Source organism: Tyto alba, unplaced genomic scaffold (assembly GCF_018691265.1).
Source record: "Tyto alba isolate M040663 unplaced genomic scaffold, T.alba_DEE_v4.0 Super-Scaffold_44, whole genome shotgun sequence".
NCBI classification, from domain to species: Eukaryota; Metazoa; Chordata; class Aves; order Strigiformes; family Tytonidae; genus Tyto; species Tyto alba.
In genome coordinates, this window is record NW_024881320.1 from 8,432,455 (window position 1) to 8,452,394 (window position 19,940).

The window sequence follows — 19,940 nt, forward strand, 5'->3', positions numbered from 1 at the left end:
TTCATCTAGCTGTGTGGGTTTTGCACTTTTTTCTCAGGTTCTTTCAAGTGTTCCCTGTGTGTGAGAGGTATTTACAACCCCAGCCTCCCCCTACATGCTTTCTGAGATCTCAAAGAGCTGTGTAAACTCAGAGGATTAAGGCAGAGTTTGAGCTGGGCTGAGCAAACACGCAGTGATAACTCCAGCCAGCGGATGGCTGTGGATGTGAGCTTGTGCCAGGGTCCTCCAGGGCTGATCATTATTTCCTGATCAAACAGACAGTGTGGAGTCCGCTGTGCAGAAGTCTCTTGCTGTGGCATTTTAGGAGTATGAAGGGTCTCATTCCAGAGCCGAGGGCTGTGCTCCTGTATTCCTCACAGCTTTATAAACTGAGCAGCGTGCACCTTGAATGTCTTTGGAGATTGCAGCTGTGCCTTGGTGACAAGAAAAATGGCATTTCAGGAAGGAGTATTTCAAGAGATAAAGGATGTTGCCAGCTCTGCCACAAGCAGAGTTGCAATTGCATAACTTTAACTAGCTTGGGCCAAATATTGATGAAAATAATGCAGAGGTGTTTATTATGGAGTCTTAAAATCTGTTGCAGAGTCTAGGTTACATATTTGGGTTGCTAGCCTGTGCTGAGGTCTTTGCCAGTGGATCTTCACAGCTACTGGTGTGAAGGGTATTTCAGTTAGAGCTAGAGGAGGTACCACAAATACATTTTCAGTTGAAGTGTTCTTTGGTATCTGTACATCCAAATAAGCAAATGGGGAGATGAAATTTGTATGTATCATGGAGTAACTGCCAGGAAGGAGGCTCTAAAGAAAAGCCTAATTCTTCCTTATCTGTAACCATGCAGCCAATTAGAACCATCTGCTCTCCGTCTGCAGCCCAGACAGACAAGGGGCTGCAGATGGAGAGGCTGTAGCCTGCCCTGGAAGGTGTGAGAGAGATTCGTAAGTGAGGACAGGTAGGAGACATCCCTGGAAGCAGTGAGTAGTAAGGAACAAAATAGTTTTGTATATTCTGGAACAAGGTTTGGCAGTCTCCTTCCTGGAACCAAGAAGAGAGAATGGGCCTGGATCCACCAACCTTCCCTGGAAAAGGGAATTTACTGGCCCTGACAGCAAAGGTAGCCAGGTCTGCTGAGTCCTGGGTTGGGAAGAAACCCCAAGGCTGGATATGGAGACCTTTTGACTTCAGGGCCTGACTTCAGACATTGTTATTGTGTGAACTCCTAGGCCCTAGGCTGTATGTAATGTGCAAAGGGCAAAAATAACTGCTAGTCTGGACTTGTCTGGGGGGAAGGCTCCAGTACAGCAGTTTGTCAGAAGGCCAGTTTCACCTGCCGGCTGGGATTGCTGGATTGAAGTCAAGGTGCATCAATAAATGCTGTTCACTGTAGTGTTGTACTATATATTCTGTATGTGGTTAAATTTGCCAGAAATTGCCTGTGCACAAGCACAGATGCACATCCAAAAATAGTAAGCTCTTGTGCTAAGTGAGGTCCCCAACTTGGAGGTCATAAGCTCTCATAAAAGAGCAATCACTGGAAGGCCCTGTTAGTAGAGTAAATAGAAAGGAAACAAAGGAGGCAAAACCAGGAGCTCCATTAGCCCCCTCCTGCTCTCTTCCTGAGGCTGCAAAGAGGTCTGCACTTAACAGCATAGAAAACAGCCCCGCTGTCACCCTCTGTCAGTAAGGAGAAGCTGTGTCCTGCATTCCCAGAAAAAGCAAAGTCCTGTGAGCTGCATCCTGTAATGAAGTGGAGAGGAATGGGACTGTGGAATAGGTTTTCTTGTCATGGGGCTGAGGAGCTTGGCTCCTTCCCTGCTGCTGCCCCAGACGTGCTGCGGAGCTGAGGATGCCTCCCTCCACCTTCCTCCTGCCCGAGGCAAGCAGCAGCCTTGGCTACCAGGGCTTGGGTCTTAATTCACGGCTGTTTGGAAAGTGCTTGAGATTCTTGGATGCAAGTGGCACTACAAGTGAATGCATAATTTCCTTGGCTTTGGTCCAGCTATGACTGTATTCCCTGAATTAATTTTGCTAGCAGCTCAATGATGAGACAAACCTTAAATCTCCAAACAAAATGGGGATAAAAAGCTAAATTTCTAAGTAGGGAATTTTGCAGGATTCTGTAAGGGGAAAAACATGGATTTCCAGACTAGTTGTGTGGTGAAGTGAATCATCTAAAGCCTGGAGTGAATGTGCTGTGGGTACTGAGGGAAACCTTTCCCTAAGGCATTAGCAGAAGCCCAATCCCCTTGTGAAGGCAGCTAGAATTTAAACCAACATAGCCATTTACTGCCTTTGAAAGCACCCTTGAAAGTGAATATTGCACACTGAGCCAGGAGCGCGTTTCTTGCTGGTGCTTTCAGGTGGTGACATTTCCCTGCCGCAGACGCCGTTCTCCTTTATCAGGGGCCCATGTTACCTCATGCAGCATCTTCCACGCGTCTGCTGTCACGTTGCAGCTACATCTGGCTTTAGGAAGAAGTGCACATCCTTGGTGACTTCTGTTTCTAACGTTTTGCTGAGTATCAGTTAGCAGGTGTCATTTCCATTGCACTAGATTCTGATTAGTTACTAAACCTTAGCGTTTTGATTTCCGTCTCAGCAACTTCCCAGTAAATAGGACAGTGTGACCTTCTTTAAGTGGCATCTCAAACTGCTGCTCTAGAGTGTTATCTTAAAACTAAAAACCAAAATGAGCAACTAAACACTAATTTGTATTCCTTGTTTTATCATTTATGGAGAATAATGCCAGACAATTATTTTTCCTCGCTCTTTCACTAGTTATGGACTTGGCAAGCTGAGCTGTGTTTTGGTGTGTTCCGCACTTCTGAGACAGTGCTGCTTATTTTAATTTTGGGGTAGGGGGTTGTATCTGTGGTGGGTTTACAACTTGCTGTGTATATGTGTGCTTTAAGATGACCTTGCCAGCCACACAGGACCCCTGTGCAAGGTGTACAGAGATTGGGTGCTGGCTAATTGTCTTTGAGCCTGGGTTGGAATAGGAAACAGCTGTATGTACTTTATCATTGTGATTCAAATTTCAATGTCTCTGTGTCCCTAAAGTGCCAGTGCATCATCTCCCTTCATAGGGAAGGGTAACTTTAAGCAGTGAGTGATTTGGAGTGGAATCAGCATGTTGCACACTGAGGCAGTCAAATCACTAATTCAATGAGAGCTGGGGGAAGTAATCTAGAGCAATCAGCAGGGCATTTCATCCCAATTCCTAATTTTCTTTTTTTGTTGGGCTTTAGTTTTTGAGAAACTAGAGAGCTAATGATTTCCATGAGCTCTTTTGCAGTACCGAAGGTGTGTGTGTTGACGTGAGCAAGTTGTATTGCAAACTCCATTCACGTAGGATGCAAATATCCATGACGTAATTGTTTGAGTCAGAAGTGAGGCATTTTGAAAAGGGGGTGTGAGGCATTTAGAAAAATTTCTGTTGCTGAAGTTGACAAATTTTGTCACGATAAACAGTGCTTTTAAGGTATCTTATAATCTAAATCTATTTACCTCGCATAAAAAATTAATTGGGATAAAGATGATGCAAAACATTCTAAAAAGAGTTTAGTTTTTACCCATCAGCAGTTAATAAAAGGCACTGGGGAAAAGTTTATCTAGCTGTAGTGAGGTGATGTCATAGTGACTTGACATATTATTGCTTAAACTGTTTTTCTGTGTGGTGTGTGTAGGGGAGGGGGAGATGGATACATTGTCACCACAAGTTCAGCTTTCAGTCCTCAAAGATGCCGGGGATAGCAGTAGTAATTCCCCTCTCTGATCTCACTTCCTATGTTAATCATTATGACATGACATACCCGCTTTTAAACTGTGCTTAGATTGTATGTTATAGTCCTGATTCAGGGCAGACACTTAACACTTGGAAGTGTTCAACCTCTGTTATGTGTTGAGATCCCATTGATCTCGGCTTGCTTATTGAATGCATGGTAGGCTTTAGAAGTGCATTTCTCCATATGAATGCTGCTGCGAATCCGAGACTGCCAGGCCCAGGGGGGGTGTGATATGCTGCTTTCTGAGATCAGCAACAAAACAAAATAAAAAACCATCTCTGTTTCAGTTGAACAGTTAAAGGTTTTCCTTTAGGATGCTGATTTGTTCATGTGCTGTTGATGTATCGTTCCTGAATTAATCTGAAGCAAACTCATTTTCATAACCAGTTCCAGCATCTCTGAAATTAATCAAACACATAGCCTGGAGAGTATTCATCCTAATCTAATCTAAAATTACTGTTTGCATTGTGCGTGCCTAATTATTCATCTTAAGTCATCTCTGGAAAGAACATGCTGTCTTGTTTGTGTTTTTGTTCAATATTTATACTGTTTAACACTTAAAAGTAGTTTCAAAGACCTTATTATTTTTTTTGTCCTCCTTTACAGAAGGACATGTCGCTAAAGCCTCAGGAGCGAAAGGAGAAATGGGAGAGACATCCAGGAAAGAAACCTAGAGAATCTGAAAACTGTGTGTCTGCTGAGCCGAGTGAAAATGGCCATAACAATGATGCTGGGAGCTCAGAGAGAGAGGCAGAAAGAGGCAAAGAACGGATGAAGAAGAAACTCCCCTTGAAGATACCCAAACCGGTAGGGAAATTATTTCTCATCTGAAGTGACCATATCATGGCATCGTCCACTGTGAAATGTTGTTTTGCTGGTAGGCTGGGGTTGTTAATGTACCTGGCTTCTCAGGTAACTTGTGCTGGTGAAAACAATGTCTCTTGTAAGACTTCTGGCCAAGAGCACAGATTCTGTGTTGTGGGAAAGTTTTTTAAGCTAAGATGGAAGACCAGGTGTACTGGGTGAGTTAGAAAGGAAGGAGCAGACCTCCCTCGTATTCTGCAACATTGAGACAGCGTGGTAATTCATACCACAGATTTGTGTTTTTTGCCGTCTTAGACACAGAGAAATCATCAATTGGATCATAGCCTTCTCTGGGGAAGATGTGCTTGTTAATGTGCACCTGGAAGTTGCAAACATTAATATGTCCATCATATGAATCAAGTTCATGTGCCCCCAAAACAGTATGTTGAGAAATAGAGGATATTCAAGTAATTTAGAAGTGGCAAGTCAGTGTGGAGGAAGTTGTGCTGTGGGGAGTCTTTTCTCTGTGCCCTTCTGAATTGTGGTAGAACATTAATGGATTAAGAGTTGTCATGCTGGAGGGGATGATTGCGAAGACTCCCATCTGAACCACAGTGTGTTCAGAGCCGGGGAGGTGACAAATAAGAGGCATTATGGCTGGCAGGCTATTTATCACTTAGCTGCTGCTCAGCAGGGAGATGTGTTGGTGACTCAGTGCGCATTCATTGGTTTGAAACCCACATGGCACAGCAGCCTGTATCGATGAACAAGCACGTTCCCAGTTGTCTGTTAGCATGGTGCCAAATGGCAGCCAGTGGAAGACCCATGTACTTGACCCTTCAGCATTTGTTCTGAGCTCAGAAGTACGGTATGATGAAAAACTATATTTTATTCTCTTTGATGCAGAGAACAAGAGCTGTTTAACCCAAGCACATGTTCTGTTCTGTGAAACTGGTTCGTCATGTGTACCAGACAAGGAAAGATTGAATTGTCCAGTTATTGGAAGTGGTTTTTTCTGACTTTCGCTATTTTAGGGTTTGAAAGGGTCATTAAGGTTACCATATGTAACCCCCTGCGAAACTTCCACCACACACATTTTTTTGTGACTGTGTTGTAACATATTCCTTCAAAAGGTCTCATCACCTTTTATGTTAGAAATCCTAATGGTCTGCTTGTGGCCCCACTCTTCTGGTGGCTAATTGTTCCCATTAGCAAGTTAGCAGACTTCTGTTTTCTTCCTTTTGATTTAAAAAAAAAAAAAATAGTTGGAATAATTCAAAACAAATAACTTATGTAAAGATGTTAATACTCTTCTGCTTGCAAACGTTTAAATAGCAAATCATGTAACCATGCACTCCTAGTAAAATATTTCATAGGTTTGTTTTCTTTTAACTCCACAAAGTGATAACAAATATTTTGGTTTTAAACTAGTCAGTGTATATGCAATTAAAATATATTAAGTTTCTTGTTTGTTTTTGGTAGTTGAGTGATAGGGTTTCAGTTCCCCCTCTGGTTACAGATGCAATGAGTTTGTGCACAAATATTCACTCTCTGCAAATTAAAATGACTTTTTATTAAGGGTGAATAGATATCCTTTTTAGTTTCACTGAAAGTTTGAGCAGCTAGGATCCTTGTCTTGACATCCAAACCCACAAAATGCTAAGCATGTATTTCACCAGAAGTCCCTGGCTTTGATTTAAAAGGTTTAGAAGTAATAGTGCTGTATGGTATTCCTGCCTGCTGCTTACACCAGAATTGTGGCATTGTGCTTCATCAGCTCCTCTGTCTTTGTAAAGCTGCTGTTGTGTCAGTTTTTTTTATTTATGTGAAAAGACCCCAAACACCAATCCAGCGACCCTTGCAAAGCATACATAAAGCTGGCTCACTTTCTGCTATAGTCCCCGGAGTAACCTTACAAATGCTCCTGTTGATGCAACTGAGTGGTGCAGTTCGAGTAGGGAAACAAGGAGCACAACAGGAGGTCATTAGGTCTCGGTTGCCACCAAAATCTCTCTGACACAGAAGCCTGCTTCAGTAAATATTGCCTTTCTGTGGGTTAGAGGGTTGTTCCTCCAGGTCTAAAATTACGCTGCAGGGAGTTCAGTGCCTTTCAGGTATTTGCAGCATTGTGGGGGTGTGGGGCGGGGCAGTGGGGAGCTCCTCTCTCCTGGAGCTGGAGTGAGCTGGTTCCTCACCCGCTTCAGTTGTTGGAAAGAGTTGTTAATAGTGACATCTTCTACATGAAATTTATAACCAAGTTGCAGATAGTTGTGGCCACTAGGGATTTTGTGACATTTCCTTAGAAACCTTTGGGGTAACTCCAGTTTCTGTAATTATATGCTGCTGCTTTAGTTTACCAAACATTTAGATTATTTGTATTTCTGCTCTGAAAAATTAGGACATTGCTGTCTGTTCCTTCTGGCCAGTATTTGGCTGTCATCAGTGATTAAATAGGATATTTACTGCCACATTCATAGAAACATGAATTAATCTTTCATTGTTTAATCTCTTTTTTTCTTGAAAGTGTAAGTAACAAAATCCAAAAAGACTGAGAAGCTTGCACAAAGACTATAAAATAAAACCTGTGATGAGTGACTCATTACTACATTGTGCCTCTTTAAACAAGTCACACTTAGAATTAATCTTTTATTGAAAAGGGAGATTTTTAAAATACCTTTTATTATCCTAGCTGATGTAGTTGTGAAAACCAGACAAATTTTCAGGTCTGTAAGGTTGATGAAAGTAGCAGCAAAATCTAAGCTAGATAAACTAGGCTATTCTTAGTTCAAACTAATTATGCAAATGATATAGACAAGTTCAATAATTTTTCCTTTCTTTAATAACCACAAAGTTCACACCTAGAATTCTGGCATTTCCTGCCAAGCTGTCTAGACAAATTGGCTGTAATACTAAGTTTCCTGGAATTTGGGGGGTGATTTTTGCATCTCAGGGTTATTAAACATAGATTTATACCTAATTTGGAAAGCTTACTGTAATTAATGCTAATTATATTGAGATGTTGCTTAGAAATTACTGTTCAATTTGAAGCTTTCCTTATACTCTCATCCCTTCTCTTCACAATGCTACTGAATTGTCATCTTTTCTATGCAGCTTCCTCTAATAAATCAAATTGGGCATTATAATTACGGCATTCTGCTAATCCTTGTAGAGAGGTGCAAAGTGGTAAGCTGATTTGAGTGCCAGGTTGTCTGCTTTGTTTAGAAAATTAGATTAATACTTCACTCTTTTTGACAAAGCATCCAGATTCCTATTTGCTCCTGACTATTTGGTTCTTTTGTACCTCAGGGTATGGAGAGAGGGTTGCAAGGGCCAATCTGTCCTTTCCAGCTTATTACTCTGTGTATAAAAGTCATTCAAACACATTTATCTCCTGCTGTAACCAAGCAGAGGAAAAATAGGGCATTTCAGATAGTCTTAGGTCCTTTGGCCAAAGATTTGTCAGGATTTGGGGCTGTTCTCATCACGTGCACAGAGAAAGGTGCTGACTTGAAACTGCTGCTCTACAGTGGGAATCAACAAAACCTTCACAGTCATCAGGGAACATCAAGGAATGAGAAAGTGAAGCCATGACATATTTTAGTGTAGCCAAAGTGGCCTGCAGTAAAGCTCGCACCTTTGAAAGTGTGTATTTGCCTCCAGCACAGGAGCATTTGTTGGAAATTGAGTCATTGCCTTTTTAAAAAGCCATGTCCATGACTAACCCAGTGGTTTGTGGAAGGGAATCCCCAGCCCAGCTGCAGACAGTGCGGGTGAGGAAGAGGAGCTCATCAACTCATTAAAGGATTCCTCTATGGTTGGGTGTATAGTTCACTTTGATGAAGTGAGAGGTAGACAGAAGATGAAACCTCTTAGTTCCAGTTACGCTTCCTTGTGTTGTCCTAAGTCATTCTTCTAGTTTTCAGAGAGTCACCCTTTGAACTTTGGAGTCTGTCTTCCATTAGCCTTAGTTGAGCTGTTTTTCTCTTTTCTGTGTTCATTTCTGGAGTTGCATATTCCTCTGAATGTCTGAGCTGCCTGGGGTCACTCGGTGTAGAACAGTGGGTTTTTTTTTCTGAGCTTCAGGACACATTGCCATTTTGTACGTAGACTAAAAATGTGCTGACCTCCTTCTGAAAAGAGTTGGGGCTAATAGGAAAGAGTTGCTGATATTTCAGGTTAGCTTGACCTCAAGCTCTGTGGTTAGGCAGCTCAGGAGCGTCACGGTGTATTGAATATGTTTAGATGTTAAATGCGGCTGTAATAACACTCTGTTCTGCAAATAGTCATTTGTCACAAAGATGAGTGTCTTACACCTCCTCCTTCCTTTTCTCACCCACTGTTTAAATCACCCAAGATGAGGAAGAGTCTCAAAGAAGCTGAGGAGAACAGGGTGGTGTAGCACGTATTTAGTGCTCATAAATAGCGTGCTGGGTTTGGAGCATGGGAGGAAAGGGCAAGAAAGCTAACGCTGTCATGTTGCTCTGGAGGTGTGACATCTCTGACTTCAGCAGAGCTCCCTGGAGAGAGGGAAAGCAAAGTTAACTCCTGTGTCTCATTCACCCTCTAGCCTTTGTCACACGGCTGAGCATTATTGATGATTAATGTGTATTGTTGCTGTGGCTCTTGCCAGACTGGAACTGCCAAGTTACATTAACATTTTTGATTACCTATTCATGTGATTTTTCTGTGATGCTTATCAACTCATTATCCAACATTCATTGATGAATATAACACCCTCGCCCCCCCACCCCAGAGAACAGTGCTCTAGGTTACTGCTGATCTGAGCTAAAGGTGATACACTAAGTAATTTTCTATCCAGGATGCACATTGTTTTGACTGATGTCTAGGTAAAAATTGATAGTTTGTTTTCAAACCAGTTACCTACCCTTGGCCCCATTTTGTGTGTGGTGGTGGTGCTGAAAGGCTATGAGGTTTTTCCCAAGGTAAAGAGAAACAGTCTAGAAACTCATCTGGCTAAAGAAATACTTTGTGTGGAAAATTTCCTTTGGCATCATACTGCTTGGGCTGATGGTTGGGCAATAGGAGCACGTAGCTGTTTGATCTTCGTTTGTATTATTCCAGATAATGATAAATGGTAAATTGAAAACTTGGCTGTGCTTTTGAAGCCACTGGTGGGCTGGAGGCAGAGCATTTGCTTAGTGAGGCAGAGTTTGGAGGCTGAGGCATACCTTTCTTAGCTGAGGTTCAGCAGCCACATCGGAGAGTGAGTCCAAAAAATAACCTCTGGAGTCTTTGTCTATAGGCCAGAGGACAGGTATGGATATGCCTGCCCTTCCATGTCTTAATGAGGTAGTGTTTGGAAGCTGAGTTGTGTGAGGGTCTAAATATAATAGTGACTAATTCTGTTACCTTCAGTATCTCAGACTATTAAAAGCAAATGAATTCTAGGCAGCCGACTTACCAAAAAAAAAAAACAAAAAAAAACCGTTGTCTTTAATGTGGGTTTTGGGGGTTGGTTTGGTTTGGTGTGTGCTGCTTTGGTGTTTGCATTTCACTGCTTTTGAACACTGAAATTATACAAACCAGTTTCATTTTGTTTCTAATTCACGTTACCCTTTTTGTTAGCAGATATTGTTATTTAAATGTTCTTTGAAACTAAACAACAAAGCAAAAGGGAAAAAAAAAGTCCATTTTCTTTTAATCAGGAAAACGTTGCTTCACGTGTTGCTTAAAACCAGGATCCTTTTCTACCTTTGTAAGTACAAGAACCTGGACATGAAAGCTCTGTACCAATTAGTTTTAAGCATGCATTTATGATTGCTAGGAGAGTTGGGTGGTTAACACAGCGCGTTATCTGTGTGAAGTCTCTCTGCCATGGACTCCAGCCAGGCTGTGGCAAACCGGGGGATGTGGGTTCAGGTGGTGCTTCGGCTCCCTTCAGCCCGAGCCGAGGATGGAGGACGGCGGCGGAGGCCCGCTGGCGGCGGAGGCCCGCTGGCGGCGGAGGCCCGCTGGCGGTGGAGGCCCGCTGGCGGTGGAGGCCCGCTGGCGGTGGAGGCCCGCTGGCGGTGGAGGCCCGCTGGCGGTGGAGGCCCGCTGGCGGTGGAGGCCCGCTGGCGGTGCTCGGGTTCAGCGAGGCCTTCTCAAGCACGTGCTGGCTTCTGAACATGTGCACGGTCTCCCTGGCTTCAGAGCTCATAATGAGGTTGTAGTGCCGGGGCCTGGCCCCGGGGGGATTTCGGAGGAGGTCCTTATTTCCGGCTGAGTAGGGCCGCACGGCACAGCCACAGATGGCCTTGCCTTGCTCTCTCACACTAATCTGCGAGTGCAGAGACTTCACAGCTGCCTGGGAAACCACTGGGGAGTAACGGTGCAAAGTACTGAAATGGGCAATACAGTATTTAGTCATTAGGCTTGCTAATCCAAGGCCTAAAATCAGCCTCATTTCAATCAATAGCAATCTGTTTGCACTGTCAGGAACTAATTTAAAAATCTGCTTTAAGTCCTGGTTAGGCACTTGGTATTCTGTTTTCTGCATCAAAGTGGAGGGGAAGCAGTGGGCACAGCACAGCAGTGGCAGGAGGAGGAAAAATCCTTTGTAAATAAATACTGGATGTTTATTTCCCAAATGAAACCCTGCTATTTCAAACAAGTGCTGTTGGTTTTGCTAAATTTATCCAAGAATTCAGTGACATTGTTGGAAGTGGCTATAGACCCCACTCTGTGGCAGAGTGGGGAGCTTCGCAATGTGTTTTTCTTCAGTGTTTCTTTAAAGTGCTATATGAACCTTAGACAATTAAGGTTTGTGTTTTAGATGTGGCACAGATAACTTCATCACGGGATTGCAGCCACCTTTTGAGAGCTACATCACAGCTTCCATAACTGATCTCTGTAGCATACTGTACTCCAGGGGAAGTAGTGCAAAACAGTGCCATAAAACCACTACGTAACTACAGCAGGAGAAGGTCTTTGTTTAAGCTGGAAAAATGAAAAATGTATTTCAAAACTCTCTGCAGTTCTGGTAGGGAAATGTAAGTTGAGGAGACCATATTTATTAGAACCGGGAGAGAGAGCGGGGGGAATCCAGATGTTTTTAGACCAACCCTGGAACAGAAGCCTATGCTGGATTTTACCACACTGCAAATACTATTTATTTTGTGAACAGAGCAATGTAAAGCGTGTTTTGACTGCTGAAAGTGTTTGTAGAACATGGCTTTGTGTTTTTCACTGATGTAGCGAAATACTTACTCACTTGTCTCGACAGGTGGGTTCCCCTTTTGTAGCTGACTCTCACTTGCCAGTATTGCTTCTCCATGTGCTCCACTTGTCCCTGCTCTTGTAGGACTCGCCTGATTCTCAGACCTCTGAGCACAGCTCCTTGGGGTGCTGCAGCCCAGAAGTTCCCCAGGAGCTGGGGATGCCGGCTTCATGCTGGGTCAGGCAGGGCTTGCTCCCCTGGCCCAGCACCCAGCCGAGGGGGCTCTGCTCTGCGTTCATTCTGCTCCCTGCTTTGTATTTAAGGATCTCAGCACTGTTCGATGGTATCCACTCTGCTGTGTTCAGAATGGGACCCTGAGGCTTTGCTTGCAGCATTGGATTCTACCTCCTTTGGCCCTACTTTTCTTCTTATCCAAATTTCCCATTGTCCCCATTCACCTCTCCCACTTAACAGCCTTTGGGCAACAGCAATGTGTTCAGGCCTCCAGATGGCTGCTGGCATTTCTAACACGTGTTAGAGCAGGTCTAGAGAGCGTGGTGGTTAAAGCACTGGATGCTACCAGTGCTTTCTTTGTGTTGGAACTTTTTAAGCAATCTCTAGTGGAGCTGAACCACAGTGTCTTCAGGGGCCTTAGTCTCCATCTCGGTTCCCTATCTGAGAAGATGCGATAGCTGCAGACCCAATGAAGTGTGGCCAAACAGACCTCTGTAACTCAAGATGCCCACAGACATTTTGTAAATGGAGCAATGTGGAGGAAGCCACTCAGAGCAGCTCTCATCTCGAAAGACTTGTCCCTAGGAAGCAGGGAAGACTTCACCTGATACTCCTGGTGTTTTCAAAGTTTAAAAAGGTCAGGAAATTGAAGTGATAGGAAGATAGTTAAGTCACACTGCTACAGTATAAGGAAGTTATGTTTAAGTATGTGAAGAATCAAACCAGTTAGAAGTTCCATGTTTTAAAACTGCTGCAAGTTTTCTATAACTTCTCTCTGTGCACTGAGATGACTGGTAAGGACCTTAGGTCACATTTGCTTAAATGTAGCCTTAGACAAGAGAAGAAAAAAGAAACAAAGCGATCCTCTCTTCTGGCTGATGTTTGGTAAGTAGCTGTGAATGAATCTCATTACAATGGCTTCTTTTGAAAGGGAGAAGTAAAAAGGAAATTTCATTGCTAACAACTTACGTGGCATCAGATGCTATAAAGAAGGTTGTTGGTGGTCATTGGTTACATTGTTATAAAAGAAGAGCTAAATGGTTTGTAATTTAGAGAAGGGGATTTAATTACATGAAGTAATTTACAGGAAGCTATAACCACTTGTATCTTTCTCTGTTGAATTTAATTGGTTGACACAATGCACAAAGTCTTCTTTCTTTTGCTTCTTCCCTCCTCTCATTTTTTTTTTTTGTTTTGTTTTGTTTTATTTGTATATTTGCTTTCGGAGTAGAGAAGGCACCAAGATAGAGCACTTCTGTTGTATCTTGTGATTTTAACAAATTGAAGAATGGAGAAAGACAGTACTGTTTGAATGGTGCTCTGTCTCCTGCTAGTCCTGGTAGTGTGTGATGTTTGAAGAGATTCAGAGCCTTGGATGGAGGGGTTTTTTGTACATCTCTTCATGACTGTGAGATAGGGCATCTGGGTGTTCCGTGGGCCGTGTAGAGCCCCGTTTCCTGGCTGTAATGCAGATACCATACAAGAGGCTAGGACCTCGAAGCAGCTGAAGCAGCCATGGCCTTTTTGCATGTTGTTTTTTCTGGTTTGGACAAGAAGTGTCCAAATGGTTATTCCATCTTTATTTAAGTACTATCTGCCTAATGTTATAGCTAGCTTTGCACAAGGGTTTGGGATCTGTTGCCTAATAGTAGCCCCTGTTCTTGGGCTTGCATCAAATATCTGTAGTAAAATACAAAGCTTCTGAATGGCAGCAGGTAGAGTATGGTTCCATATTATCATCTCTGTAATTTTTGGAATGATCACAGGTATTTTTTTTGTGTGTGTGAAACAAGATTAGTAGATGTAGATGGACAATATTCTTCCTCTAGCATATTTATCACTGTAATAACTAAACCATCTGTGCAGCTCCAGTCTAAATCTGAGCTGATTTAAAACAAACATAAAAATGACATCCCAATGTCACTTGTGGTTGAGACAAATTAAATATCTTTTTCATGAGATACTGTTACTTTCAACACGCAGAACTTGTCCTTGCTCACTGCTGGCCATGGATCTCCATTTCTGCAAGAGACTGCTGGGATCCATGCACCAGGAGCTGTAGCAGAATTGCTCTGGCAGTTGCCAGTCTTTGCCTGAAGTCATTTAATGGCACTGGTCCAGCTCAGTTGGCTTTCCTTGTGGAAGCTTATCAAAGATGATGCTGTTTTCCACCTCTCAGTTGCTCTCACCTCACAAACTGCAGCCTCAGGCAGTGTTACCCACATCCCTCGACCTCTCTTCAGTGTGGATTCTTAAGGGAGCTAATTTTCATACTTCTGCCTGATGGATGGTTTACACGAGCTGTTGAGAATATACGCAGCTTGAGTAAGCACGTCTTTGGTTTGAAGACAGCTCAGGTAAAATAAGCACTTATTTTTTCCCTTTAGTCCTTGAAGCAAGGTTACTAGTGGCTCTTCAGGTGAATGCAGTTGCACTATTTATTTGGTAAAGTCAGTCCATGAAACCTGTGCTATTTTCTCTAATGTTTTGTCTAAAAGAAACTGAAGAATTAAAGCCAGCAGGGATTTGTGATAGATTTAAAGCTCTTCCAAGCTTACTGGTTGAGGGAGTCCTAACATATAGTCAGGTATTTATGTATCTTTTAACTCAAGAGTTGAAATATGCCCTGTCTGTATGCAGGTGTTTCTAGCTGTTAGCACTGTAAATTGATTCTAAAATTTTTCTGAGGCTGAGCCTTGAAATTATTAAAAAAAAAAAAATCCTATCAGGGAGGGTATTTTCAATGTTAAGTTTAAAAATTATATATATAAAGTCTTATTATGTGCAAAAGGATTTTTTTTTCCCCTTTTTTTTTTTTTTTTCTGGTAGCTTCCTCTCAATTTTTTTCTTTGCACTTGGATTTGTTGAGATTACAAAGCAATGTGTTACTTGGGTAGCTGCTGGATTCTGAAAGCTCGTGTCTAAAGTCAATTATGTAAATATGTGCAGGTTTTTTAATTTAAAATCAAATCTTTTGTCTTCACCCTTCCTTCCACATTTCACTTTCTTCTGGTTAAAGGCTTTGATTTTGGCACTAGGGAAGGGAGCACAGGCTCGATTCTTCCTTCAGCTGCAGATCCAATGCAAGTTAAAGCTGAAGACTAGTAATAGGTTTCATTTTGCACTATCTAATGTTTCCTCTTACAGCCCTGCTTGACTCATTGACACTGAATAGTAAAAACAAGGGAAAAACCTTCTCCAGGCGAAACCTTATCCACTGGAATAGTATTGCTAAAAGAATCCAAGGACGAGGTAATGGATCAAGTAGTGGACGCTGTCCAGGGCAGCTAGAATAACAGTGCAGTGATGAATAGCCCTCTGATTCTGTAATGTTGTAGTCTCCTGGAAGGTGGTGCTGGATCTCATAAAGTTGTCTTCCTGTTGGTTCTCAAAACTTTCAAGTGACCATAGGGCAATACTTTGTAATTTCACATGACATCTATTGGCTTTAGTGTCAGCCATAGGTATCCTTTTGGAGTTTGTGTCTTAGGCCTTTAGGATGGAAGATGAAGATACTTCAGTTGGTCACATAGGTCTGACATGGAATACATCTGCAGTTTTAACATGAAAAAAGATAGATGTGCTTTTTAGATATTTTTCAGCTCATGTGGAGCAATTTCAGCATATAAAGGTGTAAACAGGGATGGCACGAAGGAGGAGAGTCATATTACAAGTGTTGCTTGAATTGAGGTTTTCGAACTCACTCCTCATTTGTACATACACTCGTTTTCTTCCAGGTGCACGCAGCCAAAACCAATAATATAAAAATAATAATGTTATTTGCTTACCACATAGGAAATAATTCCTACAGAGAGCAGTCTAGCTCGACAAAACCTGAACCCCATTCTGAAGAGCTGAATTCAGTGTTTTTCTAGCACGTGTCCATGCTCCCCTGTAAGAAGGGCTGGCAGTACAGCCCTGAGCGTTACTGGGGAATGTGGTGGCATAATGGCTGCATGCCATTTTAGATTGCTTCCCCATTTTCTTCTCTTGCTTTCCTTGCGACTGGCTCATTTTGTTCATAAAGCAGCTTGTAATTGAGTGTTTGACAAAGAAGTGTTTACAAGCAGTGCTTCTTGTGCGTAACTGCCTAGCTGAGGGGAATAACAATTTGGGTCTGAATTTCAGCCCTCCTTTGTCACTGTCGTATCATCATCAGTGGCAGTGCTGTCTCTGCTTAAAGAGAAAGATGGATTAAAATTGTTTTAGGATATGGCACTGGAGTGGGAACCTATGCACTTTGAAGAAGCTGTTGGCTGTTCCTTGTGGCCCATGCTTGTTTTTTGTTCATGTCTTGGTTTTGGACCACACGACAGTGTGTGCTAATTATCATGTGTGGTGACTTCTGGGTGTTTAGAGGTGGAGTCTGCTAACTTAGGGGGAATTTTATTCCAGTTGTGAAATGTAAAGGTTGGAGTTTTGCCAGGTTTTAAGCCTTCTTTAGCCATCGTGTGGGGTGAGATCCTATAGACTGTTGCTGTCCTAATCTGGGAATGTGGTTGGAGTTCAGTCTTCATGTATTGAAACCTGCAGTGCAGACGGGACCTGTGTTATCACAATAAAAGTCTCATTTAGCTATCTCTCAGAAAGAAACGGTCTCTAGGATCAAGCTTTTTAGTTCAGGCAGCATGTGGGTGTTTCAATTGTCCATGCCAAAACCCTTCTGCAAATTATGCCAACCGGGCAGGGTGTGGAGGGAACAGAAGCAATGAAGTTATGCATGAGTAAGGAACAGCTCAGGCTTTATTTAGACCCATTATAGGTCATTTGCAAAGGGTACTCTCTTTTTTGGGGGGGGTGAGGGGGGGAAGGGAGAGGTGGTGTCTTTTCAAGGGGCTTCTCTGTTCATTCCATGTTTGCAAGAATTACCATGTTTAATCAGAAGTGATGGGAATCGACACGTAGCGAATAAGCAGACAATCCCAAGAATCATCAACTAATAGCTGGAGGCACCCAGAGTTCTCTCTGACTCCAAGTTGTGGGGCTGAATAGGGCAGTTCCCACTAACGTCAGTGCCAGTCTGTGACTAAAGCCCGCACATAGAGGTGAAAATAAATCACAACATATGAAGAAAAGTCATGTAATCAGGCGTGAGTAAGAGTGGTACTCAGCCATTTTGGCCAATGAGATTAACTCCTTCTCTGCTGCTTGAGTGCAAGCAGGAAGTGATTTCTGTAGCAAGCCTACTAATATCAAGTCTGATTTTCTGGTATAGTTGTTACTTAATGGTCAATACTGATCTGTTGAGCAGAAATAAGATAAGCAGTCACAGCTTTACGGACAAACTATGAGTAGGTTAATGCAATGACTATGCTCCTGGGCGCATCTCTGAATTAGTGTTATTGCTTGTCAGAGAGCTTTGACCGTAGCAACATACTGAATTGTTAAATTCTTATATACAGACAACCACATGATACTCACATCCAGAGTACCTTTTATTTGTCCTCATGCAAAATAGTTTTGCAGGTGTTTTGCTAAGACATCTTCCCAATACCCTTAGCCTTGTTCTGAATCATCCTCCAGCATTGAGTAGCTTGGTAAATAAGCAGTATGTTTTTATATGCCTGTACAAATGCTGTTCTCTTACAGTCCTTTGGAGCTAGATATTCCCTCCCTGTTTACCTGACTTGTCAAGAGCAGAGGGAGAAGAAAAATGTCTTTGTGACAGCCTTTTTTTTTTTTTTTTTTTTTCCCCTTTTTTTCTTACAGTGAAGCAGAGGAATAAAGGGGTTAATTTTTTTCCCCAGACAGTCTACCCACAGCAGCAGCACCAGGCACCTCTAGTAAATTGATCAAGGGACATGTTTGACCTTAGGGCTGCTTGTTAGAGAACATTGTTATAGACACGTTGTAATAGCAGATGTAATAAAGTCTACATTGTCCCAAGGAAAAAAATAAAGCATGTTTTGTGGGCTTTTTTTGTTTTGTTTTTGTTTTTCGCTTGTGTGTATGTTTGTTATTTAGTAGGAACTGAATTGTGTGGCAACCTTGGGTCACCCAAAATAGGCATAAGCCTAAGGCAAAGCCAAAGGCAGACAAGTTACAGAATAAGTTGTATGGGAATTTGAGAAATACCTGGTTGTTATTGTTTGTTTAAACTGAGAGCACAGGGAAGAATTAGGTTTACAAAAAATAATTTAAATTACAAAATGAAAGTGTGAGTTGTGTCAAGGAATTCACAGTGATGTGGACCCTGGAGGCTTGCACTTCAGTAGCTCTGCTAAAGAGAAGCATTCACGTGTTAACTGGAAGAGGAGCATTCATGCATACTAGGCTTTTGGCCCTGAAGAGTTTGGAACAGCAGCTGTTGGATGTTCCTCAGAACCATGCTGCTGCTGAGGGCTGGATTAGGAGGGTTTCGGAAGTGTGAGCTCTTAGGCTTGTGAATTCTTTTGGTAAGAGCCAGCTTTGTTTAAAATAGAGAGTAAGATCTCTACTCCTCAGATCTTCTAAGCACAGATAAAAAAAAATGCTCTTACAGGAAATTACCACCACAAGGATTCAAGTAGTTGAGGACCTCAATCCCAGTGACTTGTTGATATGATGCGCTCCTCACTCACTTAAGCGTTTACATAAATCTCACTTATCAGTTCACTCTTTTTTCATTTTTTTTTTTATTCTGATGCCTCTTATTAGAATAAATGTGTTTCTTCTATTTTGATAGATCCAGGCAAATAAAATGTGCAAGCTTTTGTAAGATGTATGTTGTGCTCCATTAATGGGACTCAAAAATAGGATTTGTGATCATTTCAGAGGCTTCCTTCTGTGGCATCATGTGCTTATTTTCCTCATGGTTATTATTTATTTATTTTGGCAGAATGTCTTTAACTTACATTGGTAATGTCAGGATTTTCTACTGCTTCAGCTGCATTCATTTTCAGAATGTAGAAAACAGACTTTTTTGCAGTATTCATCACCATGTGACTTACATTGATCGCGTATATCTGCCATTCAAAGACCTGTTGGGATGAACTGTAATTGCTTAAGGTGTATCTGCTTAAAATAGCTTAATCCGAAAGACTTTTTTAGTTATTTTATACAGCAAAGGTTGTTAATACAACTACACAAATGAGAGTCCTTGGTTAATTCCTAGTTAAGTATTGACATACTTGTTGACTTGAAGCTTTTTCTGACAGAATTAGCATTTAATCAGTAAAAGCCAATCTTTTCCTTCTACCTGTTAAAAAAAATAGCTGTTTCCGATGCTGAACTACGTATGTTAAAATAAAAATTAAACAAGTGATATGATCTTTTTCATTATCAGATACGGGCTTTTACCTGGTAGTCCCTCCATAAGGAATTAAGTTCCATGTGATATTTTTATTTCTGAACTGAGAATCTTGATCTCCAGCATGATGATAGTTAGTTTCTGAGTTGATTTTTTTTTTTTTTTTTCCTTCTCTTTCCGGACACTGCAGATAGGTAATTTGAAAACACTTTTCCTCCTCCTCCTCAAAAAATAACACTGGGAGAGGAGGAGAGGCTGCTGTATTCTTGCCAGAAATACTAATTGGTGGAGTTGTTGAGGTTAAATGATTTATGCTATTAGGCTCTGCCACTGGATTTTTGGGCAACAGGGTAAATAGCCATCCTTTGTCTGGTTGCTTATCTGTAACATGCACATAATAATTTTTACTTCCTTTTTCAAATGCTTGCAATATATAGAAGAAAAGTAGTGAGGGACATGGTGATTATTTTATTACCATACAGGAAAATACAAGTCTGGTTTTTCAACCTAAAGAAGGAAGGGAGGAGGTCATTTCTGTAGGAGTCTTGGTCTTGCTAGCAAGATTTAAGGGACTGGTCTTAAATTGTGGAACATCATACAGAGAATTAACGAGATTAGGAAACAGCACTGCCATATCAGCTCAGAGCTGACCCAAAGCACAGGGAACCAATTCAGATGGAGGACATCAGGGAAGTCACTCCATCCAAGCTAGTATTTCTGCATCATGCCATGT

At 41.9% G+C, this 19,940-nt stretch overlaps 1 protein-coding gene across 16 annotated transcripts in view; it reads left to right on the forward strand.

Annotated features, from left to right (window-relative positions):
- The window catches only part of FBRSL1 (fibrosin like 1), a 551,587-nt gene that overhangs the window by 144,375 nt on the left and 387,272 nt on the right, over positions 1 to 19,940 (forward strand). For all 16 annotated transcript variants that reach the window (XM_042805739.1, XM_042805747.1, XM_042805734.1 and 13 more), the window contains exon 2: positions 4,389 to 4,589. In XM_042805739.1, the coding sequence (XP_042661673.1) occupies positions 4,389 to 4,589 (201 nt within the window). The remainder of the gene's footprint in view (positions 1 to 4,388; positions 4,590 to 19,940) is intronic.